General features: G+C 40.0%; 3 protein-coding genes across 3 annotated transcripts in view; 2 read left to right on the top strand and 1 right to left on the bottom strand.

Moving 5' to 3' along the window:
* Positions 1-511: 511 nt before the first annotated feature.
* On the top strand, positions 512-4,022 carry emc7b (ER membrane protein complex subunit 7b). The gene is made up of 5 exons (XM_044049136.1): positions 512-893; positions 1,702-1,821; positions 1,952-2,090; positions 2,511-2,591; positions 2,799-4,022. Exons 1-5 carry the CDS (start codon positions 658-660, stop codon positions 2,961-2,963), a joined length of 741 nt encoding a protein of 246 aa, XP_043905071.1. The 5' UTR covers positions 512-657; the 3' UTR covers positions 2,964-4,022.
* Positions 4,023-5,172: 1,150 nt separating this feature from the next.
* On the bottom strand, positions 5,173-21,001 carry chrm5b (cholinergic receptor, muscarinic 5b). Its single transcript, XM_044049130.1, has 2 exons — positions 20,837-21,001; positions 5,173-6,942 (listed from the first exon to the last, which is right to left on the bottom strand). The coding sequence occupies exon 2, from the start codon at positions 6,864-6,866 to the stop codon at positions 5,340-5,342; it is 1,527 nt and encodes a 508-aa protein (XP_043905065.1). The 5' UTR covers positions 6,867-6,942; positions 20,837-21,001; the 3' UTR covers positions 5,173-5,339.
* aven (apoptosis, caspase activation inhibitor) overlaps positions 7,563-22,576 on the top strand; it is a 31,866-nt gene continuing 16,852 nt past the window's right edge. The window contains exons 1-2 of the mRNA XM_044049131.1: positions 7,563-7,823; positions 10,804-10,981. Coding sequence (XP_043905066.1) covers positions 7,617-7,823; positions 10,804-10,981 — 385 coding nt within the window. The 5' untranslated portion in view covers positions 7,563-7,616. The remainder of the gene's footprint in view (positions 7,824-10,803; positions 10,982-22,576) is intronic.

Genomic DNA, 22,576 nt, shown 5'->3' on the forward strand with positions numbered 1-22,576 from the left:
ATCACCTTTAGCATAAATAAGTGATTGGGTCATATACTGTCATGAAACATGGTGTCTCAGTTTCCTCAAAGAGGTATTTTTAAAATGGCTTTTAAGTGTTTTTTTTTTTTACATGTTACAGCAACAAGGAGCCTGTGTCAGTAAACACTTAAGTGAATTGAAATAGAAAGGAGAAGAGCCTATGATAATATTCCTGACTTTAATGTGCAAAAATACTATGTGATGGCTGCTGGAACGTTGTAGTTTCTTACCACAGTTGCCACAGCAACGTGCAGATCAAAGGCAGGCGAGGGCGGTGTCTGTATTGCTTTTGAATGCTACATAATTAGCAGAAAAGGCAATAGGAGGCAGTAATTCAACGTTATGGATGCCAGGTGGTGTTTTTGACTGAGATGTTTACGTTGATACTTTTTACGTTGAAAACAACGTAGTGCATGTTCTGTAAGGTATGAGGCAGGAGAGGAGTGTCATTGTCCGCTTGAGCAATAAAGTTTTGGTTTTGTTTAATGACGTCATCTTCAGCGCAGACAGCTGATGCGCCGACTCCTCTGCGCCTTCCTTCCGTCTCCTGGATCTCTCTCTCATCAGTACATGTCGACGCACACAGATAGCTCCATCTTATTTTAATATCTTCTTGTAAAGACACACTTGACAGTGATGTTGCTGCACAGTGACAGGTTACCGCTGCTGTGGCTCTACGCGCAGGCTGTGCTCGCCGTGGCGTGGTGTTTCGTCGACTTGGAAACGGGGCCTGCCGCAGGTGTACAGGGACAGGCGAACGGAGATCGCTTCAAAATCGAGGGCAGGGCAATTGTCCCCGGCGTCAAACCACAGGACTGGGTTTCCATGGCCAGAGTCACGGTGGAGGGCGAAGAATATGTCGGGTTTTTAAGGTAGGAAACGGCCCGCGGCTTCCTCTGCGAACCAGCTAGCTGGTTAGCCAGGCTAGGTAGCATTAGCTTAGCCAACTAGCCTAAGTGGGTGTTTGACTTGCTAATGTTGTTAGCTGGCGGGGGTACAGTACTGACTGTAAATTAATTATGTTGAATTATCTTGGGTTTCATTCGTGTCATCTGGAACTAATTTATTTATCGCTATATTCAGGACTTTAACCTGAGGTTAGTGTCATCAAAACAATCCCGGTCGTTAGGGACGTGATTGTTGTTCATGTTTGACCTCGCTTTCGGGAGTATATTGTAGTGGTGCAGTTAAATGATACACCTATGCTTCCCATATGTCGTATGGTTATTAACTCTATTGTCCAAAGTTACAATTGGCATAAACAAATTCATTCTTTATCTAGCACGATATTGGATTTATTGCCGATATCCAATATGCCAATATATCAACAGTGTTACCTCACAACCTAATAGAGACATCTGTCAGTATAACGCAATGCAGTTGAACAGCATCTCAAAGGAACACCTCCTGAAATATGTTATTAAAGCATAAATGTAATTCATTGACTGATTAAATATTTGCATTGAAAAGCAGTTGAACAGGCCAACCTTTAAATGTGTCCAGTGAGAGGTCATTAGTGTTATCTGAGACGATGTGTGCAATGGCAACTGTACGTTCCATCATGACAACATGCCTGTGTGGTTACACTTGAGGTTTGGTTACTAACCCTTTTGTTTACTGGGATGAAATGAAAATGTGCAGCCTCTGTGAGCACTAAATGGTCTGATTGTCTTGTTACAGAACCGATGGAAGTTTTGCTGTGAACGATGTTCCTTCAGGGTCTTATGTCGTGGAAATCATATCCCCAGGTTATAGATTTGAACCGGTGCGTGTTGATATCACATCCAAGGGCAAAATGAGGTAAGATTAAAATAAAAAATAAAAAATTTTGATAAGTGAAAAACAAAAGTACTTGCCAATGTTAATGCTGAGTCAGCCTTGCTTATTCATTTTGGTTTCTGCCCTAAAGCAACTCTGTTCCACTTCACAGGGCGCGCCTTGTTAACTACATCAAGACTTCAGAGGTAATCCGGCAGCAATATCCTCTTCAAATCAAGGCCAGCGGCCCTCACAGCTATTTCATGAAGAGGGAGACCTGGGGCTGGACAGACTTCCTCATGAACCCAATGGTAAGAATAGTGATTGTTTGTTTTTGCAAGATTACAAACACTGAGATGGGTTTCGATTTAGCTTAGTGTCCGGGTGAGGAAATGCATGGGATTTTACAGAAGATATGAAACAATAAATTTATAAATAACTTAACGGTGTGAAAGTTGCCATGAGATTTTCTGTCGTGAGAAAATCAATGACCAAAGTTATTAAACTAGGGATATGAAGTTTAGTCTTCAGTCGCAGAAGCTCTTTCTTCTATTTCTGTATGATTGTTGTTTCTTTGCTTTTTATTATAAAGCAGTTATACTATGTTGTTCATATCAGAACTTGTTACCACATGCACTTTCTTGTGACACATTTATTTTGCAGTCTATTTATTTATCTATTATTTTATTACTTTGTCATTTAATCATATAATGTATACGCTGCTCCTACAGGTTATGATGATGGTTCTGCCTCTGCTGATCATTGTTCTCCTGCCCAAAGTGGTCAACACCAACGACCCAGAGATGAGGAAGGTAAAAACATTCTCAATAGTGTTCTATCAAACGTATTGTACATTTAGGTCTTATATTTCAGTCCATTTGTAGTGTCAAATGTCAAGGGGATAGCTTCATGATACACCACTGAAGTGTGACCACGTTGTTATTGTAAGAAACATCAGTGTAAATGATGTAGGTGAAGGATTTTCATCTTTGATTAATGGGCACTTCCATGTCACACAGGAAATGGAGCAGTCCATGAACATGCTGAACCCCAACCCCGAGCTTCCAGACGTCTCCGAGCTCATGACCAAGCTCTTCTCCGGCGGATCCAAGAGCTCCAGCAAAGCGAGCAGCAGCAGCAGCACCAGCAGCAAAGGCACCAGGCTGGCTGCTAAGAGGAGGTAGTACCACACTGTACTGTACTCACCGTCTCCTCAATCTGCTCATAGACGCACGAGTTACGCCATGGAAGCGAGATTTTTAAGTCTTTTTTTTTTTCTTTTTCTCCTTATTGTACAGTTTTCCTTGTTAATAGATGTTTTGAGCGCATCTTGAGTTCTATTACTCTACTGAAAACTGAGCTAAAATAAGATTTTTTTTTCCCATACTGCACTGAAATCTCTCTTAACTCTGCAGAAAGTTGAAATTCTTCATTTGCTCTGTACATTGTAGCTGTGAGAGCAGTGGCTCTACTGCTCTTCGAAATGCTTTTCATTCTTTTTCCGTGCTAATAACCCTTCTGTGTTAACTCTTCCACTGCTGCTAATTCCCCCCCGACCTGAGAGACAACTTATACATAACTCAGAGACTTTTGTTTTTGTTTCAGTGATATGACTGTGAATGATGGATTTGAATTTTAAGACAAATATAAATTCTTATTTAAGAACGCCTAGATAATAAAACATCAACGGTAATATAACAAGTTTTGTTTTTATTTCACATTATCTGTATTGGGTTGAAAGTGAGCAAACGGCCTCTCTTCTGTTTTTATGACTCATTGCCGAATTTACAGAGTGTACATACGTACTGTGTGACGAAGGAGTTAAATTAAAATGATATATATAATATAATGCAGGCAGGTCAGAGTGAAAAGAGCTGTGTGGTTGCTTTTAAGATCTTGGGAGTGTAACTGGCTTTACTTTGAATAAAGCAGATGGTTAAGACCTTATTAACATCACAAATAAATGTGTCAGTGATATTTATAAGTATCCATTTTGGAAATAATGGATTTTTAGCATCATGACTCGTGGTGTGTTTGCTACGAAAGTTACAGTGTTGCATTTATGCATCAGGACTGTTGATGTTGACTTGACTGACTAAGGAATAAGATGGATTAGTTGTCATTTAAGTCATTTTAATGTTTTTTCCCCCTGCCGAGATCTGTTCCCTGTGAGGAAAAGTCACGCTGTCTCAATGTCATCAATGGTTTGAAGAATTTATTATTAAAAATTGGATCAGATTCAACATGTTTGATGCTAAAAATGTTCATTCAGACAAAAAAAAAATCTAGTTTTGCCTTTTAAATTTGTATTGATCACATCAGTACACACGGACTCACTTTTACAGAACTTCACAGACGTACAGTGAGCACAGATTAGTTGCCTCCGAGCGTGACGTCACATCATCAAACTACACAAAAGTACGACATCACTCATCCAGCAGGGGACACAGTGGTAGCTTCTCCAAAGGTTTTTTTTTTGTCTTACAGTAACATCGACAAGAGTTAAGTTGCCATCCATATACACTCCCGCATGTCATATTAACAGTGAAACTAATGCACAGATTAGCCCTTTAACACAAATCAATTATCTCATAGAAAGAGCCAAGAAACAAACAAACAAAAATTCACTTGACCACATACATATATACTGTTTATATACTGTATATGTAATAATTTACATGTATCATCTGTGAACACAGCCAGTGACATTGGCTCTGTATAATATAAATATTTCCTCTTTTTTTAAATATGTAAGATTACATTATGCCCTTTATATACAGTGCAAGTGAGCAGTGGGGGGAAAAAAGAGGTGAACAAGTTCAAAGATTTTAGTCACAATTTACTCAACATATGTTGTTTACAAAACAAAGTGAATAATCCCTCAAACTTGAGGCGGAGCAGCGGCTACGGATGTCTGCTCACCTCATGTCCTAACTAAGATACACTCACCGGCCGCTTTATTAGGTACACAGAACACTTAATTAAGTGGCACTCTGTGTGGTCACCTGCCGCTGTAGCCCATCTGTATCAAGGTCCTACATGCTGTGCATACCTTTGTTATGAAGGGTGGTTCATAACTTGGGCCGCCCAAGCACGCTTGATATGTGGTCCAATGTCATGCACTCCTAGTTTAAACTTCAATATGTCTTTGTGCATTAAGTAAGTTGCTGCCATGTGACTGGTTGATTAGATAATTGGATCAACGAGCACTTGAATAGGTGTACCTAATAAAGTGACCAGTGAGTGTATATTCTCTGTTTGTGTCCTTTTCGTCGTCAGCCTAACTGAGGCTGACTGAAGTGACATCGTGTGAGGAAATGTGTCAAAGAAAAAGTTTCATGGCTACTTTCCAAACCTGATTCAAAATAAAATCAAGAACCTTCATCGGGCATTTCAAGTGCTGCATCAGGCTCAGAACATTTTCCACCAACATGTACAGAACACAGAAAACACAGAAATCACATGCAGCCCGTCATGCTGGAGACGACCACCAACTGCAGTGGACGTCAAGTAGAATCCACACGTTGGCAAAGATCGAATGAAATGTGTCGGAAACCACATCAAGTCATTTTATTGTTAACATTTTGGTTTTGTCCACACCAGTACAGCTTGTCTTCACCTCTCCTCCTCCTCCTCCACTGGCACAGCAGAAGCATCCGGAAGGTCTTCTGGAAGGTTTTGTTGCAGAGGGCGTAGCACATGGGGTTGATGGTGCTGTTGACGTAGCACAGCCAGTAGCCCAGGTGCCACAGCGATGTCGGGATGCACTTGGTGCAGAAAGTGGAGATGAGCACCATGATGTTGTACGGCGTCCATGTGAGGATGAAGGCCAGGAGGATGGCGCTGAGAGTCTGGGCTGCCTTCTTCTCCTTCACCAGCACCATCCTCTTCCTCTTGGTGATCTGGCTCTTTAAGGTGGGGTCTATGGGTTTAGAGGTGATGGAGGAGGCGGACGGCGAGGCGTTCTTGGCAGGCTGCTCTGTGTGTGGTGGGCAGGGAGCTGCGGATACGGGGTTGCCATTTTTCCCCTTTGAACCAGGTTTGAACTTATAAGAGATGAACTTTTTACTGGCCTTCTTTTGAGGAGAGGAAAAATACTGGTCTTCTGTAAAATCACCTGTCACCTGTCCATTCTTGCTTTGCCCACTGCTCTGCTCCTTGAAGGAGCCTTGTGGGGTTTCTATTGAAACGTGATGTTCCTCCTCTTCAGATGAGGTGTAGCTGTTGAAGGACGTGATCTGGTCCGCTTTCACCCACGCCTCGTCTGACCTTGTGGTTGTCTTGGTGGCGTTGCTTTGGTTCGATGAGGACCAGGAGGCCTGACTCCGATCTCTCCTCTCTCTGGTGAAGTGAAAGCAAGAGTGAATAACAGTCTTCTGGGGTTTTGTCCCCTCTGGAATATTTTCTGTTGCGAGCCCTTGCAGCTCAGCCAGATCTTTGGTCCGTTTTTGTGTCTCCTTGTAGATCCTACAGTACAGGATCGTCATTACAGAGACGGGGATGTAGAAAGCAGCAATAGCCGTCCCAAATGTGATCACAGGCTCAGTTAAAAACTGGATTTGGCACTGGTCTGCAGGAACTTTTCTCTCCCCTACAAAGTACTGCCAGCACAGGATGGGCGGCGCCCAGAGGACAAAAGACACCAGCCATGCGAGGCCTATCATGATGGCAGCTCTCTTTGGAGTCCTCTTTGCCCTGTAGGTCAGTGGCCTTGTGATGGAGAAGTACCTGTCGAAACTGATGACAAGCAAGTTCATAACTGAAGCATTGCTGGCTACGTAATCCACAGCAAGCCAGAGGTCACACGCCAGGTTCCCTAAGGACCAGTAGCCCATCAGTATGTACGTGGTGTACAGGTTCATGGACAGCACTCCTATGATGAGGTCAGCGAACGCCAAACTCAGGAGGTAGTAGTTGTTCACAGTCTTCAGCTGGCTGTTGACCTTGAAAGACAGCATCACCAGCACGTTCCCAACTATCGTTATTAAACTGACGATGGCTGACACAGTAGCGATGGTTATGGCCTCCCACAGGCTGTGAGGAGCAGCATAGACGTGTGACGAGTTGCCAAAGCTGCTGTTCTCCATGATGCTGTGTTAGTGATGTCGGGTGAGTGTGAAGAATCCCACTGTCTGCCTCTGTGTAGAATGATCAGCAGTTCTCCTGAAATTTAAAGAAAAACAGTCATGAGACACAAAGGCACACAATCATTATTGGTGTTGATAAAACCCTGAACGTATGTTTAATTTAAGCAAAACATTGTGTCCCACAACATCATTTATAATCTGTTTTTTTGTATTATAATGATGAATTAATTTTTATTTTGATCAAAGCAGTAGTAACAGTCAGATAAAAATACCATTTGTTTAATAGTATTTGAATCTTGTTTGTTGCAGTGCCACATGAACGAGTTGCATTTATTTACCTGTTGAAAACACTATCATGTTTTGTTCTTAGTTATAAACATTTTGAGGGATGTAAAAGAAACATTTTCTTCTTATTATTCATTTTCTACATTTCTTCAATTTTAAGAGAATAAATGTATATTATTATTATTATTATCATCATCATTATTATTATCATTATTATTATTAATAGTATTATTCTAATAATAATAATAATAATAATAATAATAATAATAATAATATGGACACGCAGATCTGAAACATTCTCTATATGTTTGTTAAAAATAATAAATGCACATGTACTGCATATAATAAATTGGTCGAAATGTAACCCGGAACCTTATAGAAGGTTGCTATTTTGTCGTCGGATTACATTTACAGTAACACCGCGGTGCCACATGGTAAACTAACCGGCCGCAGCAAGTAACAGCAATGGAGGGGAAAGTGAGCAGAGGCAGAGGAGGCGTTTGGAGAAGAGGTGGCCGAGGCGGCCGAGGCGGCCACGACGGTGATGGCGGTGGCGGTGACCACCGGGGCAGAGGCCGAGGAGGCCACCACCGTGGCCGGGGCAGAAGAGACCACTACCGCGGTCGTGGACGCGGCGGGGGAGTCGACCAGGCAGCGGAGTTCCATTACCGGGTGAGACAACTTGGCGTGATTGAGCCCCCGTTAACCCACTCTGCCAAACTACATTCAAAACTTTGTACGTTTAAAAGTTTCTCCTCGCTGTGAAAACGCACACGTCCTCCATATAATATTTTAATTATATTTTAAGTCCATCGTCCACTTTAATACGGCCTAATTAGCTGTCACTTTAGAGTAATTTTCAGCTGCTTATTAGCACTGAAATACTCTGCAGGGAGTGCAGACTCTGCCAAGCACTGCTGCGAAAAACTTAAAAATATTCGCATCTGTGCTTCGTGGACTAAAGTCCCTGCCACAATTATGCAAATGCCTCTGCGTGTCTATGATATATGGTTTTTAGAAATTCACAGTACAGCCTCTGAAGTTAATTTTGTTGCTTAAGTTGTTAGTTATATTCAATTAATCACGTTGCCCTAGAATAATGGCGTTTATTACATGCACACCTGCATGCACTGCATGCATATAATGGAATTATGTAAACCATTATGTATAGTATCTGATGTGCATAATGTAAAGTGTTACATAGTTGACAGATAAGGTTTATGGTTATTTATATGTATCTTCCATCTGATAAAATAAAGATAAAGTTTAGACACAGTTACTTACATAAACATTTACTGAGCAGTCCATTACCTAATGCAAATTTTGTTTTTGCACTGCAGTGCACATACATTTATATACATACTTAGTTTTGTCTTTAGAATTTTGAATAAAAAAACCTACTTAGCAGCATTTTCTGAGAATAGAAATGTGTAGATTCACATGAACAAGTTTATAATCTGCCCAAATAATTAAAAAGCATTCACCCGAAGATGACAAAAATGAAAAAAGTTACCATTAATCAGCTGACAGATACATTTGTTTACTTCAGGTGTTACATGTCACATATTAAAACCTCAGCGGAGTGTCTTTGTGATCTCATACAGCACTTTCACATTGTCATCATACATTGCAGGCCTTCGATGTGGCACTAGAGGTTTCAGCTCAATTTCCACTGGGCTGTTGTTCAGTCAGTCGATGCTCCTGCCATGCTAACAACAGAATTAGAAAAGGAAACAATAGGGGAGCTGTGATTGCAATCATAAAAGCACTCTTTGGTTCATAGGAGCTCCTTGATTGCAATCATAAACATCTCCTTTGGTGCATCCATGGCTACCACGCGATCTTTGATGATACTGTTTTTTCTTTCATAAGTTTTGACAAAGCACTGTGAAAAAATAAAAATAAAACCCATGGCCTTTGTCGCAACTCATGCTGCATGTTTCCATGACAACATAATGAGGAGCTTTGTGCAGTTATCTGACAACACGCACAGAAATCTGTGACTCGGACAAATTAAATGGCTTCAGTTTTTTTGTGTTGCACAGTGTAACATGCCTTTTACCTTGACCCCCATGTTAGGCTTTAGTCAGTAAAGTGAGAGCCATGTGTTAAAACCACTTTAAACATGCTCTCTAACTTGTAGTTCATGGAGCACCATTTATGGTAATGTTTTTTCAGTGTCGGGAGCAAACCTTATCGTGTGTTCCATTTTGTTCCCGTCGAAGGATTTCCGACTCAGAAACTTGGATTAACATAGTAGTGTTTAAATAGGACATTTTTGAATTGCAAAAGCCAAGTTTTTCCTGCAGCTACACCAGATTTCACGAGGTGGAGTTTTTAGGGCAAACCGTCGGTGGCAGCATACGCTTAATATGTTTTAAAATGTTTTCTTATTTGGGAATGCTTAGTCAGTGACTCCCAGCTAATGTCTCCCTGGTTTCTTTTGTAGTTTGGAATGGTGAGTCAGCATTTCCATCTGTTTCTTAAATGGGAGTGCAGAGTCATTATAATATCATCATGTTTAGTGATTGGTTGCTGTCTCCTACATTGTTTGGCTGATTTTGACAGTTTATTTTGTAGTTTTATTAGTTGGGATTGCTGAGTCAGTGATACCCAGGCATCCTAGCTATTGTTTTCCTGGTTTCTTTAGTAGTTTGGAATGCTGAGTCAGTATTTCCATCTGTTTCTCAGTCATCTTTTGCCATTTTTGGTTTCCATCTCCTACATTTTTACAATTTATACATCAAAAAATCTCATTCTTGCTCAATTATACTTGTTGAAATATGTAACCTTTTCTGCACATTTCCTACCACCGGTAATGACTAGAGAGGGAAGATCAAAGGTTACAGCCAATTGTTATCTCCTAAGAAATGATTGGAAAGTGCAGATTAAAGTCAAATCACATGAGCACTCATTTCTAAACCTTAATCAAACTCAAGAGCCAGTGATTGTATTTAGTTTGTATAAATCTAACAACCATGCCGAAGAAAAGTAAAAGGAGAACTGGGGTAACTTCTCTTCACACTCGGCAATCCCAACTGCATTTTCTTAATCGTTTTCACCCCCAAATAATGCAGTTTATAGCATACCATCACACGGTACTTCAGCTAGTGAGTGGACAACAGTGAGCTGCAAAGCGTCACAAATGTTGAATGATACGCGACCTAAATAGCCTCAGTGCACTTCTCAAAAATGTTTTGACCAGAGGAGAAGAAATGAAGACACTGAAAGTGGAGAGGAAGTTGATAACAGACTGCAGCAGACATGCTGCCATGGATAGGTTTCTAATCTCTGTATGTTTTTGGACTGTAAGAGGAAACTGGAGAACACGGGTAGAACATGCAGAAAGGCCGTTGGTCTTTTTTTCTTTTGCTGTAAGGCAATAGTGCTTTACACTACAAGTGGCTACAACCCAAAAACAATTTAAAGAAAAAGAAAAGTCAGTTCCCCTTCTCTTTAAAATGGTCTGTAAATTGGATGAGATTCAGTCAGATACAGAAACAGCTGGTAACTTGAAACAAACCCACTGCATCAGCTCTTGTTGTTCCACATGGGAAATGAACGTTGAATGAAATTTAGTGTGACAGCACCTGCTGTGTAGCTGACATGAAATTTTAAAATGATTTTGGTGTCCCGTCATGTTCTCCTCCAGGATCAAGGTGATGGAGACAGTGGCGGGGAGGAGGAGGAGGTGAACAGGAGGGAGACTTTCTCCAGGAGGAAGCTGGAGTCAAACTGGGATCGTTATCAGGAGTCGGAGAGACAGGAGCCTGATGATGACATGCCCACTCGGAGAGGAACGGATTACCACGTCCTGCTCGAGTCGGCAGGTAAGATGCGGACATGAAAAGTTCCCGACAGCCACTTTTCTGCGGCTCAGGAGACTCAAATTGAGTGTCTGAGCCTTTTTTTTTTCCCAAACAACAACACGCTCCTCTTTTCTGGGCCTTAGTTTGCGGCCGAGATTCTCAAGAGAACAGCTCATCCAAGACACTTGACACAGCCCCTCCTGTTGTTGGTGTTGAGGAACGAGCTGAGTCGACAGATGAGTGGCTGTTAAACTGAATAGGTTTATAAGGCAATAAGGATAAGAATTAATCCTTCACTGGCTTAGAAGAACAGTGCAAGTATGTCATGTATTTGTTTTGACATAATTGCACCAGCCAGTGTCAAATACTCTGCTTAGTCTGATTGTACTTTTCTAAAGTTGTCTCTCAGTGTCTAATTAGCTAAAAGGGAATGTCTGCAGGCTTCAGAGACTTTAATTGCTCTGTCTGGACACTGCTGTCGGACAGCCTTGTTGTTTGCTCATTTCAGCCTCAGTGGTCAGCATTTGGCTGCCTGGGCTCTATGCAGTCTCATCCCTGTGTGTGTGTGTGTGTGTTGACATTTCTTTTTCCCAAAGGAGGAATGTAAGAGAGCTCAGTGTGTCTTATTAGAGCCCCGCTCAAGATTGATTGATTCTTAGGAAAAAAAGGGTTGATGGCGTCCCCGTCACATTTAGCTTACATCTCACGTTGAGTTAAATAAGACAGACGGTTTGTTCCCGAGTATGTCGGCTGTGCTGCGGTTTAGATTTCTGGCACTTGTTAAGGAGTCGCTCGCTGCTGTCGAGGTTTTAGGAGGAGGAAAAATGACTTCACCGGCTTCTGAGGGTTGAGACCTATAAACAAATCTGTGTTGTAAACAGAAGTAAACACGAAACACTCCGTTACTGAGGTGGCAGCTCACTGTTAAACGAGCACAGAAACTCAGTGAGGTTGTGGAAACTATTTAAGTTATGGAATGTTTTGGCCACCAAATCTGTCCTGAGTTAAACCCTTTAGTGACATTACACAAACACAGACATTAGACATTAATGATGTTTAAAATAGCATTAAGCTGCTATTGATACAGATGTTTTGTTTATTTGAATTCATGCTTACACAGTATTGTCAATACCATCATAAAAATGGTAATACTACTGTCTATCATCAAAAAACAGTTTCAGCCTCCAGTGAATCAATTGCAAGATTTCCTCAGCAAACATAGTGAGGGCTGCAACGATTAATCAATTATTAACTGATTATTAAACAAATCAACTATTTTGATTGCTTTTTTGAAAAATTATTAAAACAAGCTCTCTGGTTTTTTTTAAATGTGAATATTTTCTGGTTTCATTGATCCAATTTTGCGGTTTAAGAAAAAAAGTTCAACAATTTATGACATTTTAGAAACCAAACAATTAATTGAATTAGAAAATGATCAACAGATGAATCAATTATGATATTAATCTTTAGTTTTTCATCAAATTTGATGATTGGTCACTAAGCTGGCCATCAATTAACAAAAATGGATTATTCTATGGAAATTCAGTTTTAATTAACTTTCTTATTGGGGTTCTCATCACCTCATTTGAAAGGAAACAAAAATCTCTATCCAATCTTTCACTTTCCGATGTTTCCTGGTTCCAAGTTCTACCTTATTTTCTGTAATAGTTAAGTTTTAATGAGCCGCTTCTCTTCTTTTATGATGTTTAACACGATTCCCCTGAATGTTCCCGCTGTGCTCAGACCTTCACGGCACATTCATCTATCAATAAGGACTTGTTTGAAACTTGTCTTTTTAAAGTGTAGTAGTCACAAGCAGCTCTCATGTTTTTGAGAATTAAGAGTTTAGGGCTTATTGTATTATGTATTCATACCAAATTTCACTTCACTAAAGGATTCCAATTCAACCCACTCTTTAGTTCTACATGTTTAATTTAGTGTTATTCGGAAAAGCTTGGAAGATTTCAAATTTGACCCATATTCATATTAGATAGATATTTGTTCTGATAGTAGATCAATTGTGCTTGGTTTTTCATGCATCAAATTAGATGTTCCCAGCTGTGTATCTTTTCTGTTGGCCAATTTCAATTATTTTGCATACATTTTTCATAAACAAGGGGAAAAATACAAAAAGGTTTAGTTGTATTAACTATAATTAACACAAAATTCTGTTTTTATTTTTATTTAGATTGTTGACCAACTCTTTCTATAATATACACAGCGTGTTCAACTTGTTATCGTCGTATCTTTATAAATCTCTGCTCTGTGTGGATGCAGAGTATATTTAGAGCCAAAATAAAAGAAAACATGACTCTGACTCAGACTGTGTTGCAGTTCTGATCTTGGCCCTTTCATTACAGGCACGTTGAAACACCTTGATATAAAAAAGTACAAATTTCACTTCTCTTTGTTTCCCTCTCACCCAGTCTCGCTCTTGTTATCATGACGAGTACGTTTCATAACACGCTGCTGCTGCTGCTGCTGCTGCTGCTGCTGCTGCAGGTCGTGGAGTCCTTCACTGCATAAACTGTGTCTACATCCAACTGTGAAAGTGTAGATAAAGAGCTGAATAGATTGTATGTGTTTAAGATGGCCTTATTTAAACTGCTAAAGGTGAAGGAGTTTGTCACATAAATGAAATGAAACATTTGAATGAGCGATTTTACTTTCTACACACAATTTAATTATTGAAAAAAAACAAAACACAAACAAATTCATCAATTATCAAAATAGTTAATTCATTTAGTAATCGATTAATAATTGAATAATCGTTGCAGCTCTAGTTGGCAGTTAACACAGCCAGAAGTGACCTATGGTTGGGTAAATGCTATGTCATGATATATCCACCATATTATATGATTCAATGAGTCATTTTTATAATATATGTAGCCCTCTGTGTCGTTTTGAGCAGGAACCCTGTTTGTAGTTTTTTTTTTCTTATGCCATTAGCGAAGCTGGAGTGTGCTGAAGCGCCGTGTTGTCTCTCCTGTTCTCTTGTAGAGTAAATGCCAAAGGTGCTCTTGTGAGTTGTTTGACTCCCGATCTCCCGTCTCTGTGTTTTGCCCACATTGTCAGATTAGTCATCCCCGCACCGCGTGAGGCTGCAGTTCTGTAGAGGATACTTAATTGTACGTGGGAGGCGTCGCTTTCAAGAGTCGTTTTTCTGGCCAATTAAGGTAGCCAGGAAATCAAGAACTCACCGCAGAAATCTCCCCTCGCCTCTCGGCTGAAGTTTTCTGCACAATACTTCCTTCGCGTGGACCGTGAATCATCAGGGTCATGTTTTGAATCTCAGGTGTTGAAGTGTTAGTGTAATTGGCAAGATTGGGCAGAATGTACAGGTCAGAAACACGTGCGGATTTTACGATTCATTAAATTTGGGATTGTAGCGTGTCTCCTGGAGCAAAAAGGTTGAGTGCAGAGTTTGATCTGCAGTGTGCTGGAGGCAGCGGGTGTGAGACAGACGGTGTTTTAATCAGTGTTTTTCCATCGCAGTACCGCAGAATGGGTTAAATTTATGAATTGGTTAGTTGATGACTCTGATAAAGAATTAACTCCAATTAAGGCAAATTATCTTCTGCAATCTCTTTATTCCTCTGTGAGAATACATCCTCAAAAACATTTGAGGATGTATTCTCACAGTTTTCTGACATTTTGTGGACACGACAACAAATACATTACCTGATCAAAAGCTTAATTGATAATAGTGTTGATCATTTTAAAGGAAAATTTTGCCAGTTATTGTGAATGTGATTTGATTTCTCAAGTATTTTTAAGCCAAGCTTCAGTTCAGTAGTTGACATGTTGTAGATTTAAAACATAACAAAGCATTACCACAAGAAATTCTTTATTTATTGCAAGACTGAGAACTTATGAATTGCCTCCACTACTACATGAGACAAATTGAAGGTCTTTTATTCAAATTGCAGTTTCTAAGTGAAAGCTATTTATTTTTCACACCTAATTGGTCATTAAAGTAATTATTAGATGCCACCTGTCGTAACAGCACACTCCATCTTAATATTAACAGAAGAGATATTCTGAACAACAGTGAACAGCCAAAAACCAAATGGTAAAAATATACACCTGAGTGGGTGGTTATTGTTTTTGTCTTACATGACATTTAGGGGAAGAACAGAAACTGTACACTGTACACGTTTAAAGAAGAACATCTGAAACTATTATCTATTAATCAAGTATTAATTTGCAGCAGTAATTTCACTTCACATAAGTGAAATAAGGGAAACCTTCACTTGTTCTTTGTTCCTTAACTTTTTGGCCTCACATAAGTGTTGAGATATTATAATTTACATTTATCACTATTTTCTGATCATTATACTCATGCTATAATTGAGAAAATGATCAACAGATTAAACAAAATGAAAGTTAATGTCAAGGGAAACTCACCCTCACTGATTACTGTGCAAAAAATCAACAGGCTTCACTGGTCTGATGTGATCATTAGCTCACTGTGACCTATATTAACTAATATTTGATGCATTTTTTTTTACAGTGTAACTGACATTACAGCCTCTTTGTTCGTATAGTTTTTTGTCGTTTTTTTACGATGTCATCACTTGTGCTTTTCGGCAAAAGAGAACCAAGTTTGCTTAAAATGATAAGATAACATGGACAAATGGAGAGGAGATGGCTTCATTGATTTGTTGTCGTTTTGTGTAAATGAATGAGGCAGCTGAGGAAAAGACAGACCACTCCACTCTGTGTGTTAATTGGGTTAGAGCGTGTTTGGCTGTTTTACAGCACAAAGGAAAATCACTTTATGGCACCGCAGGTTGAGTGTGTTTTCTTTCTGGCAAGAAACAAATGCTGTTACAGATTGGTGTAGATGGAAGCTTGAATGGATAGTAAAAAAATATCAATATTGTAATTAGTGACTCTTGTTTCTTTCAATGCAGCCTGATTCAGGACTCTTTAGACGATTAAAATGTGTAAATAAATGACCATGCAGTGGATTGCACTTGTCAGGCATATGCTGGTTTCATAGGAGGTGAGGTTACCGAGCCTTTAGATGGCAATTTTTATGGTCACACTATCCAATGAGGTTCAGTCTGCAGCTGTACAACACTGTGACACAATTTTACATCATATTTTATTAATTTCCGTGGGTCAGGGACTTGCTCTAGGTCCCCTCACCAAACAGATGACAAATTTGTTCCTGTGTGACAGGAAAAGCAAAGGAATGAAATCTCTGCTCAGAGCTGTTGCTCATCTCACATCTCGATTAAAAATGCAATATCCAAAAATGTGAATAGAGTTTATTGTATCCAAACATTTGAAAGTATATGAAAGAAAAGAAAATTCCGCGTTTCCATAACAACTGGGCAAACGTCTGCCCACTGGTGGAAATTGTGTTGTGCAATATGACCAGAATCTCATATCCTGATCGAGGCCATTTCATATCCTTCCTTGTTTTACTTCATACCTTAGGGGGCCATGTCTGTGCACATGTTAGTCGAAACAGTGGCTGCTGTTTCTCTTTGTCTCATGTTGGGCCTCAGGCGTTTGCAGTGTCTTAGTTTGGGGTTTGTTTTAGACACTGTGTTTTTGAGTCTCTTCTAAGAATGGCTTCCTGGTCTGTGTCATCCACTCGACACAAACGGTTTATTTAAGGACGAGCTTGTCTGCCTGTTTAAAAATGATTACACCTGTGTCTGTGTCACTGACCCCCATGTCTGTTATTGTTGCCTTCCTGCAAATTTCCTGCCGGCATCTGTGCCGCGCGGAAGAATGTAAGGTGTCATCCAAAGTTATGAAAAATGACAAATAGTAAGATGATTAACCACGCCAAAAAAAACCCAATATACAAATTGTGCGTCATAGTGATAGGATCAAAAGCTCGGATGCAAAAACAGCTGAATCATCTTAGTTACTAAGTGGGCGGACTCATTTTTGTAGAGGAAATATGTATTCATATTTATTTCTGTATTTATTACACATTTGTTTCACGTCAACAAGTGATTTTCCAGATTTAGACTTTTAAATACAGTGACTAATAATGTACTATTATAAGTTCACATTACAACCAGCAATTTAGGGTACCAAAAGCTGAAATAGACAACAGTTTTCCCGGAAATAAATGCTGAATCAATTTATCTCACAGAAGGAACTGTATTATTCCAAATCCAGAAACACGTAACAATAGAGGAAGTAGTTTTTACTACATTTTACGCTAATTGAGAAATGTAACTTGTAGCTCTCAGAAATACTTAATGTCTTAAGTTTCTGTCTTGGTTTTTTATCCCTGTCTTTTGGGAGTAACATTATCGTCAGTTAATTTATTACACAGTGAATCTTGAACTGAGACTCGAGAATAGACATTTCATTAACAGAAAATGGCAAACTAAAATATTTTCCCCAAATTATTCAGCCCCATATTTGTTCATATCATGTTTACTATGACCCAACAAAACATCAACTCTAAGGAAAAAGTACCTTTGTCTTTTCCGGCATCTTCCAGCTACTGTCTTTTATGATGCCGACCAAACAGGACAGATTAGCATCAAAGTTGACTTGATTACGGCACACATTCTCCATGGCATTGTTTTAAGTAACTTATCCAACGTCATGACATTTATTTTTAGGATGGAAGAGCTGGACCGCTGTGTTAGGCAAAGATTCTCAGTAGCCATTAAGATCTGGACTCAGTTGTGGCCAATCCATGTGTGAAAATGTCTTAAACTACTCTTCCACAATTAAATCACTGCCCCCACAGACTTGTACTGTAGTGACAATAAGTAAAATATTTTTTGTCAGGGCCGTGTATATTCTCACGCTAATACTATTGTATCTTCCCTCTTGTATAATTTTGCCTTTGCAGCCTTTTTAATTGACAGGATTTTACTCACAACTGCCATTACAATAATACTCCAGTCCGTATGTCCCTTTCTTTTCATTCATATGTTTTACCCCTGAGATGTTCTTGTGCAGGGGTCTTTGTCACAGTTGTTTATATCTTCACCATTTGTATAACCTCCCTTTGTTTATGTTTCATTTTCAGTTTTTTTTTCTGTTTAATGTAGTCGAATGCTCCCGCTGCCTGGACTCTGCTCTCTCATTGTAGTTTCTTCCTGTCACTGCGTGCATTTACGTGATTTAAGCAAGTGCACACGATTTTCAATGTAACTGTGAAATTTCAACACATGATGAATGGAGACCTGGTGCTTTTGTTGAGGATTTGACTTCCCACTCTATTTAAGTCAATATAATTGAGGTGTCTGTTTGTTCTATTGAACGCTCTACTCTGATTTCTGATGATTTGTGGCCTCAGTGATGAATGTTACATACTTTTCTGGGTTTTCTCTGGGGAAAAGTGTACGAAGGCAACGCTAACATTTAGGGACCAGAGTAACTGAATGGGGAAAGGGTATGGAGATTTTAAAAACTTGAGGTGAAAAGGGGGCATTTTAAGGCTCCTACGGTTCTATGGATATGAATATAATGGTAGCAAAATGGCGGACAAATAAACAACTTTAAAGCTTAAAGCTATTTATGCCATCTGACTGCGAGAAAATGCATAATGATTCCAAAAATACCAAAATTGTGGTGAATAGACAAACAGGAATATTTGTTACTGGCATCAATAGGAAAACCTTTTAAGCAAGACTGTATGTAGCTCAATGCATAGCATCCAACACTAAATTGGCATTTTGGTTAGATGATTTAGTGAATGAAGCCTTACCACCTCCACTGCGCTAGGTGGCGATATGCTCCCTTTTCGTCTTGTTAATGGTAGGCAGATTCCGGTTTAGCATGCAGCAAGTTATTAGCATGTTGAGCACTATTTGTGTGTTAAAATAACCAATTTTTTAAGTTGATGGAACATAAAATTGGTCTCATCAGTCCAAAAAATGTACCAGCCTGAAAATAACCATGTTTTTGTCGTAGTGTACTGTCTTTTCCTGAGTTCAAGCTGGGGGTGGGGACTGCCGCGCATTCACAGAGCGCCCACATCAGACTCTGCTCTGACTGAACGCATACATGCAGTTGTAGCTCGACTCTCAATCCCGTTATTTTAGAAGTCTGTTTAGTTTTAGTGAGACTAACAATAATGCAGTTCTTTTTAATGTGATTCAAACGTGCCGACTGTGTGAGGAGGAAGTGATGAGCAAGGACGCAGCATGAATGAGGCTGAGATCGACCAGCGGCGTCAAGGATGAAACATGACAATGATGCTTTTGAAACTTGAAAAGTTCCAGACACAGAACATGTTTTTATTTTTATTTTTTAATGCTTTTAAACAATGTTTAAAAGGTTTGTGTAGAATGATCGTTCGTTGCCTTGAGACCTTCACTAGTCATGAACCGAGTAGGAATTTTTGTATTGATTTGAATTGAACGCACACACTAGGGGCGTTTTTTTGTTTTGTCACCTCTGGGTTCTGTCATTGTTCGGACCTGATTGCGCAGTTGCTAGGTGTTGTTGCACACATGGTGCAATTCCTTTGTTCTGTATATGTGTCCGTGTACGTGTAGGACTGGGGGGGAAATTGCAGGGCAGTTATTTACATCAACATGGCCATCTATCTGTACACATTAACACAAGGATCAATCCTCCTCCCCCGCAGCCGTAGTTTACCAGGGCTGCTAATGGGGACCTATCAAGGCTCAATCATAATGAGACAAAAGGAAATCGCATTAAAGCATCACTGATTCAGCTAACTGGATTGACAAACACAAGGACGCTTTCCTAACTGAGATGAATAATCCCAATCATTCCATTTTATTTATATGTTCCGGTGTTGTTATGGATACTTGATTAGCTATGAACACTGGAGGAGATTGGCGTCAAAGCAGAGGAATGAGGCCGGTCATGTTCATGATGGTCTGCCGAGCAGAAATAGTCCAATGGAGGACGGCTAAATAAAGCAGCAGGTGAACCAGAGGCACTTCACCGTGATCACCCCACTGAGCAGTCTGCCCACTTTCATCCTTAAATACCTGGGCAATCGTGTGGCTGCCGCTGTATTATCATACAGTTATATTCATGAGCACATTAACTTCTTCACACTTACATTTTTAGGAAATGTTAAAGTGGTGGCTTGTATTTCACATTTCATTTTGTCAGAACAAAAGTTTTAAACCCCCATCAGAAGCAGAAGCTGGGACTTTGAGATGTCTGACATTTTTCTTTAATGAATGACTTGAGAGTTTGCTGCATCTTCCTGTTCAATTTTAATTGGTATTGATATTTTCAGATTGTTTGTTTTGTCCAATAACGGTCCAAATCCCACTTAAATCTGGTCATGGTTGACCTTCACTGGTACTTGCAGTGTAGCAATATAAAAGTAATAACAATTGTTTTGGGAATTTGTTGATCCCTTAGAAGGTTAGATGGTTCTGGGTTTGAAAATATAAAAAGCTGCGACTTTTCTTGGTCTCTCGTATGAAAGGCAACTGAATATTTCTGTGTAATTTCTGTATATGCACAAATCATTTCATTACAAATCAAGTGTGACATGTTACACTTGTTTGGACAAAGCTCATGGTGTTTGTAAGTTTTGGGTTGCCAATTATGTGGCTTTTTTAATGATACCTTAAATCAAATTAAAGATTTAGGATCAGTTTAATAACCATTGTGGGGCATGAAAAGCTATGATTTAAGATCTGCACTGCAAAAAAATGTTCTGCAGAGCCTGAGAGTCTGAACCATAAAAGCTCCGGTGACAAGTGATGAACCACAGCACTTGTTCTGTGATTCATTAATAGCTCGTGCTGCATATTCAGTGATAAAAATTTAATAACACTAGAATTTATATTATGACTTTATTAAACAGTAAGTAGAGTGAGTTGACAGCAGCTGCTCCGAACTGTTTAATATCCTGCCATAATAACCACATCAAACGGAAAACATACTCACCCTGTATGGCTCTGACAAAACACGACCCTCCTGATTTAAATGGATGCTCAGCCAGGTCTTTGATCCACTGTTTTCCCTTTAGTCTCCCTTCAGTGTGGCAGACTTCTGTCAGTTTCTTCTCCTTGTATCTCTGGGCTTTGTGCGTCTTTCCCCTCGCTCTCACAGCTTCACACCTTCCCTCGCTGACTCGCTCTTCCCCTCCCCTGCTTCCTCCCGCTGACTTTTTTTCCTCTGTGCTCCTCTCTCCAATGAGGTGAAAAACACACTTGTCAAATACAGGTAGGTCATGGCACTGACTCTCATCCTCACCAGTTGCTAAGTACTTGGCACTTTGATGCAAACAAGTTATTCAGCATCGTCTTGTGGTCTGCTATAGCTCCTAAATGGGTCCAGCTTCTTTTCTCAGATAATATGGTAAAGGCAGCAGCTGTTCAGTGTCAGTGTCCATGTGACCGAGCTGCTTCGGTGCTTCGGTGGTGATGTTCAGACCATTTTCACAGAAGGCGGATTACTGGAAACGTCGTCCTCAGTGATAATCAAGTGAGGACATTGTCGACGCATTTTCTGAGAAATCCAAGAGAAGCACCAAACCTTGAAGTTTTCAACTCTTCCTGCTAACTTTGAGGGAAAATGGAGTAAAGCGCCCTTGATCCTCAATATGGCACAGATTGAATGACTAGCAGGCTTCTGCTTGATGAAGAACAAAAGGCAGCCTGCACTGACATCCTCACCACCACCACCACGCAGATTCAAACACAAGCCAATGTTAGGAGAAATTCCCACAATGCTGGAAGCCTCACTCTGCATCTGAGCACTGAGCAACGTGCAGGAGGAGGGAGGTAGAGGTGAAGAGTTGGAGGAAGTAGGATGAAGCAGGGTTGGAGGGGGAGGAGCTGCAGGAGGAGTTGACGTGGATGTTCAGAAGGGGCTGACTGTTTGCCCGTGTGCTGCTCACAGCTGCATGTCTTCATCACCGAGTGAGCGAGTGAGTATTGAAGGAGGCGCTGGAGATTGGCAGAGTTTTGAAACCACTTTCAGTTTTCCTCCGTCAGCTGCGCATTTCTGCGTGTGCTTTCTGTGCAGATAACCTTGAGAGATTGAAACATGTGTTTCTTTCACAGGGGAGCTGAGAAACCAACTTGCTCAGTGGCTGAGATATGAATTCGTTCAATGGAGAGCAGACAGGATATTCATTTTTGTATATAAATATAATATATCTATAGGTTCATAACTGTATTTCTACTAGGAAAGCACAATTTTATCGGCACCATATCATATTATTGTATATCTGCAAACATCCCCACTGATTTGAATAAAACAATAGGCTGCTTCCATCTTTAACGAGTATAGAGATTATCGGCTGCAAAATTAGTATGCAAGATATTATGTGACTTTCGTTACAGAAGAGACTGAATGACTTCTGCAGTTGGATGCAGGGGAAAACGTATATTTACAAAGCACTCTCAATATAACGGCATATTGGCGAAAAAAGGCATCCTTAATTTCTACCAATATCTCTCACATTCCTTATCCAAACACCACCAAAGTTGGCGCTGTACACACTGTTGCTCCTAGTGAGTCACCTGTTTGACAATTATGTGATTAACAGACAGATGGAGGCAGACAAACATCCATAATTGACTTGGAAAGTTCTCTCTAAGATGCCTCTAAAAAAAGTCCTAAGTAATTTCTGACAGCCTCAAACATGTCACATGCTGTTGACAACAACAGTGTTTATCT

Source organism: Solea senegalensis, linkage group LG17 (genome assembly GCF_019176455.1).
Source record: "Solea senegalensis isolate Sse05_10M linkage group LG17, IFAPA_SoseM_1, whole genome shotgun sequence".
Classification (NCBI taxonomy): domain Eukaryota; kingdom Metazoa; phylum Chordata; class Actinopteri; order Pleuronectiformes; family Soleidae; genus Solea; species Solea senegalensis.

What these genes read in the sequence shown, in the direction of transcription:
- emc7b (XM_044049136.1), top strand. Translation starts at nt 658, where the DNA reads ATGTTGCTGCACAGTGACAGGTTACCGCTGCTGTGGCTCTACGCGCAG. An exon ending in ACATCCAAGGGCAAAATGAG is followed by an intron (nt 1,822 to 1,951) that starts GTAAGATTAAAA and finishes TCCACTTCACAG; the next exon opens with GGCGCGCCTTGTTAACTACA. An exon ending in ACTTCCTCATGAACCCAATG is followed by an intron (nt 2,091 to 2,510) that starts GTAAGAATAGTG and finishes CTGCTCCTACAG; the next exon opens with GTTATGATGATGGTTCTGCC.
- chrm5b (XM_044049130.1), bottom strand. Translation starts at nt 6,866, where the DNA reads ATGGAGAACAGCAGCTTTGGCAACTCGTCACACGTCTATGCTGCTCCT.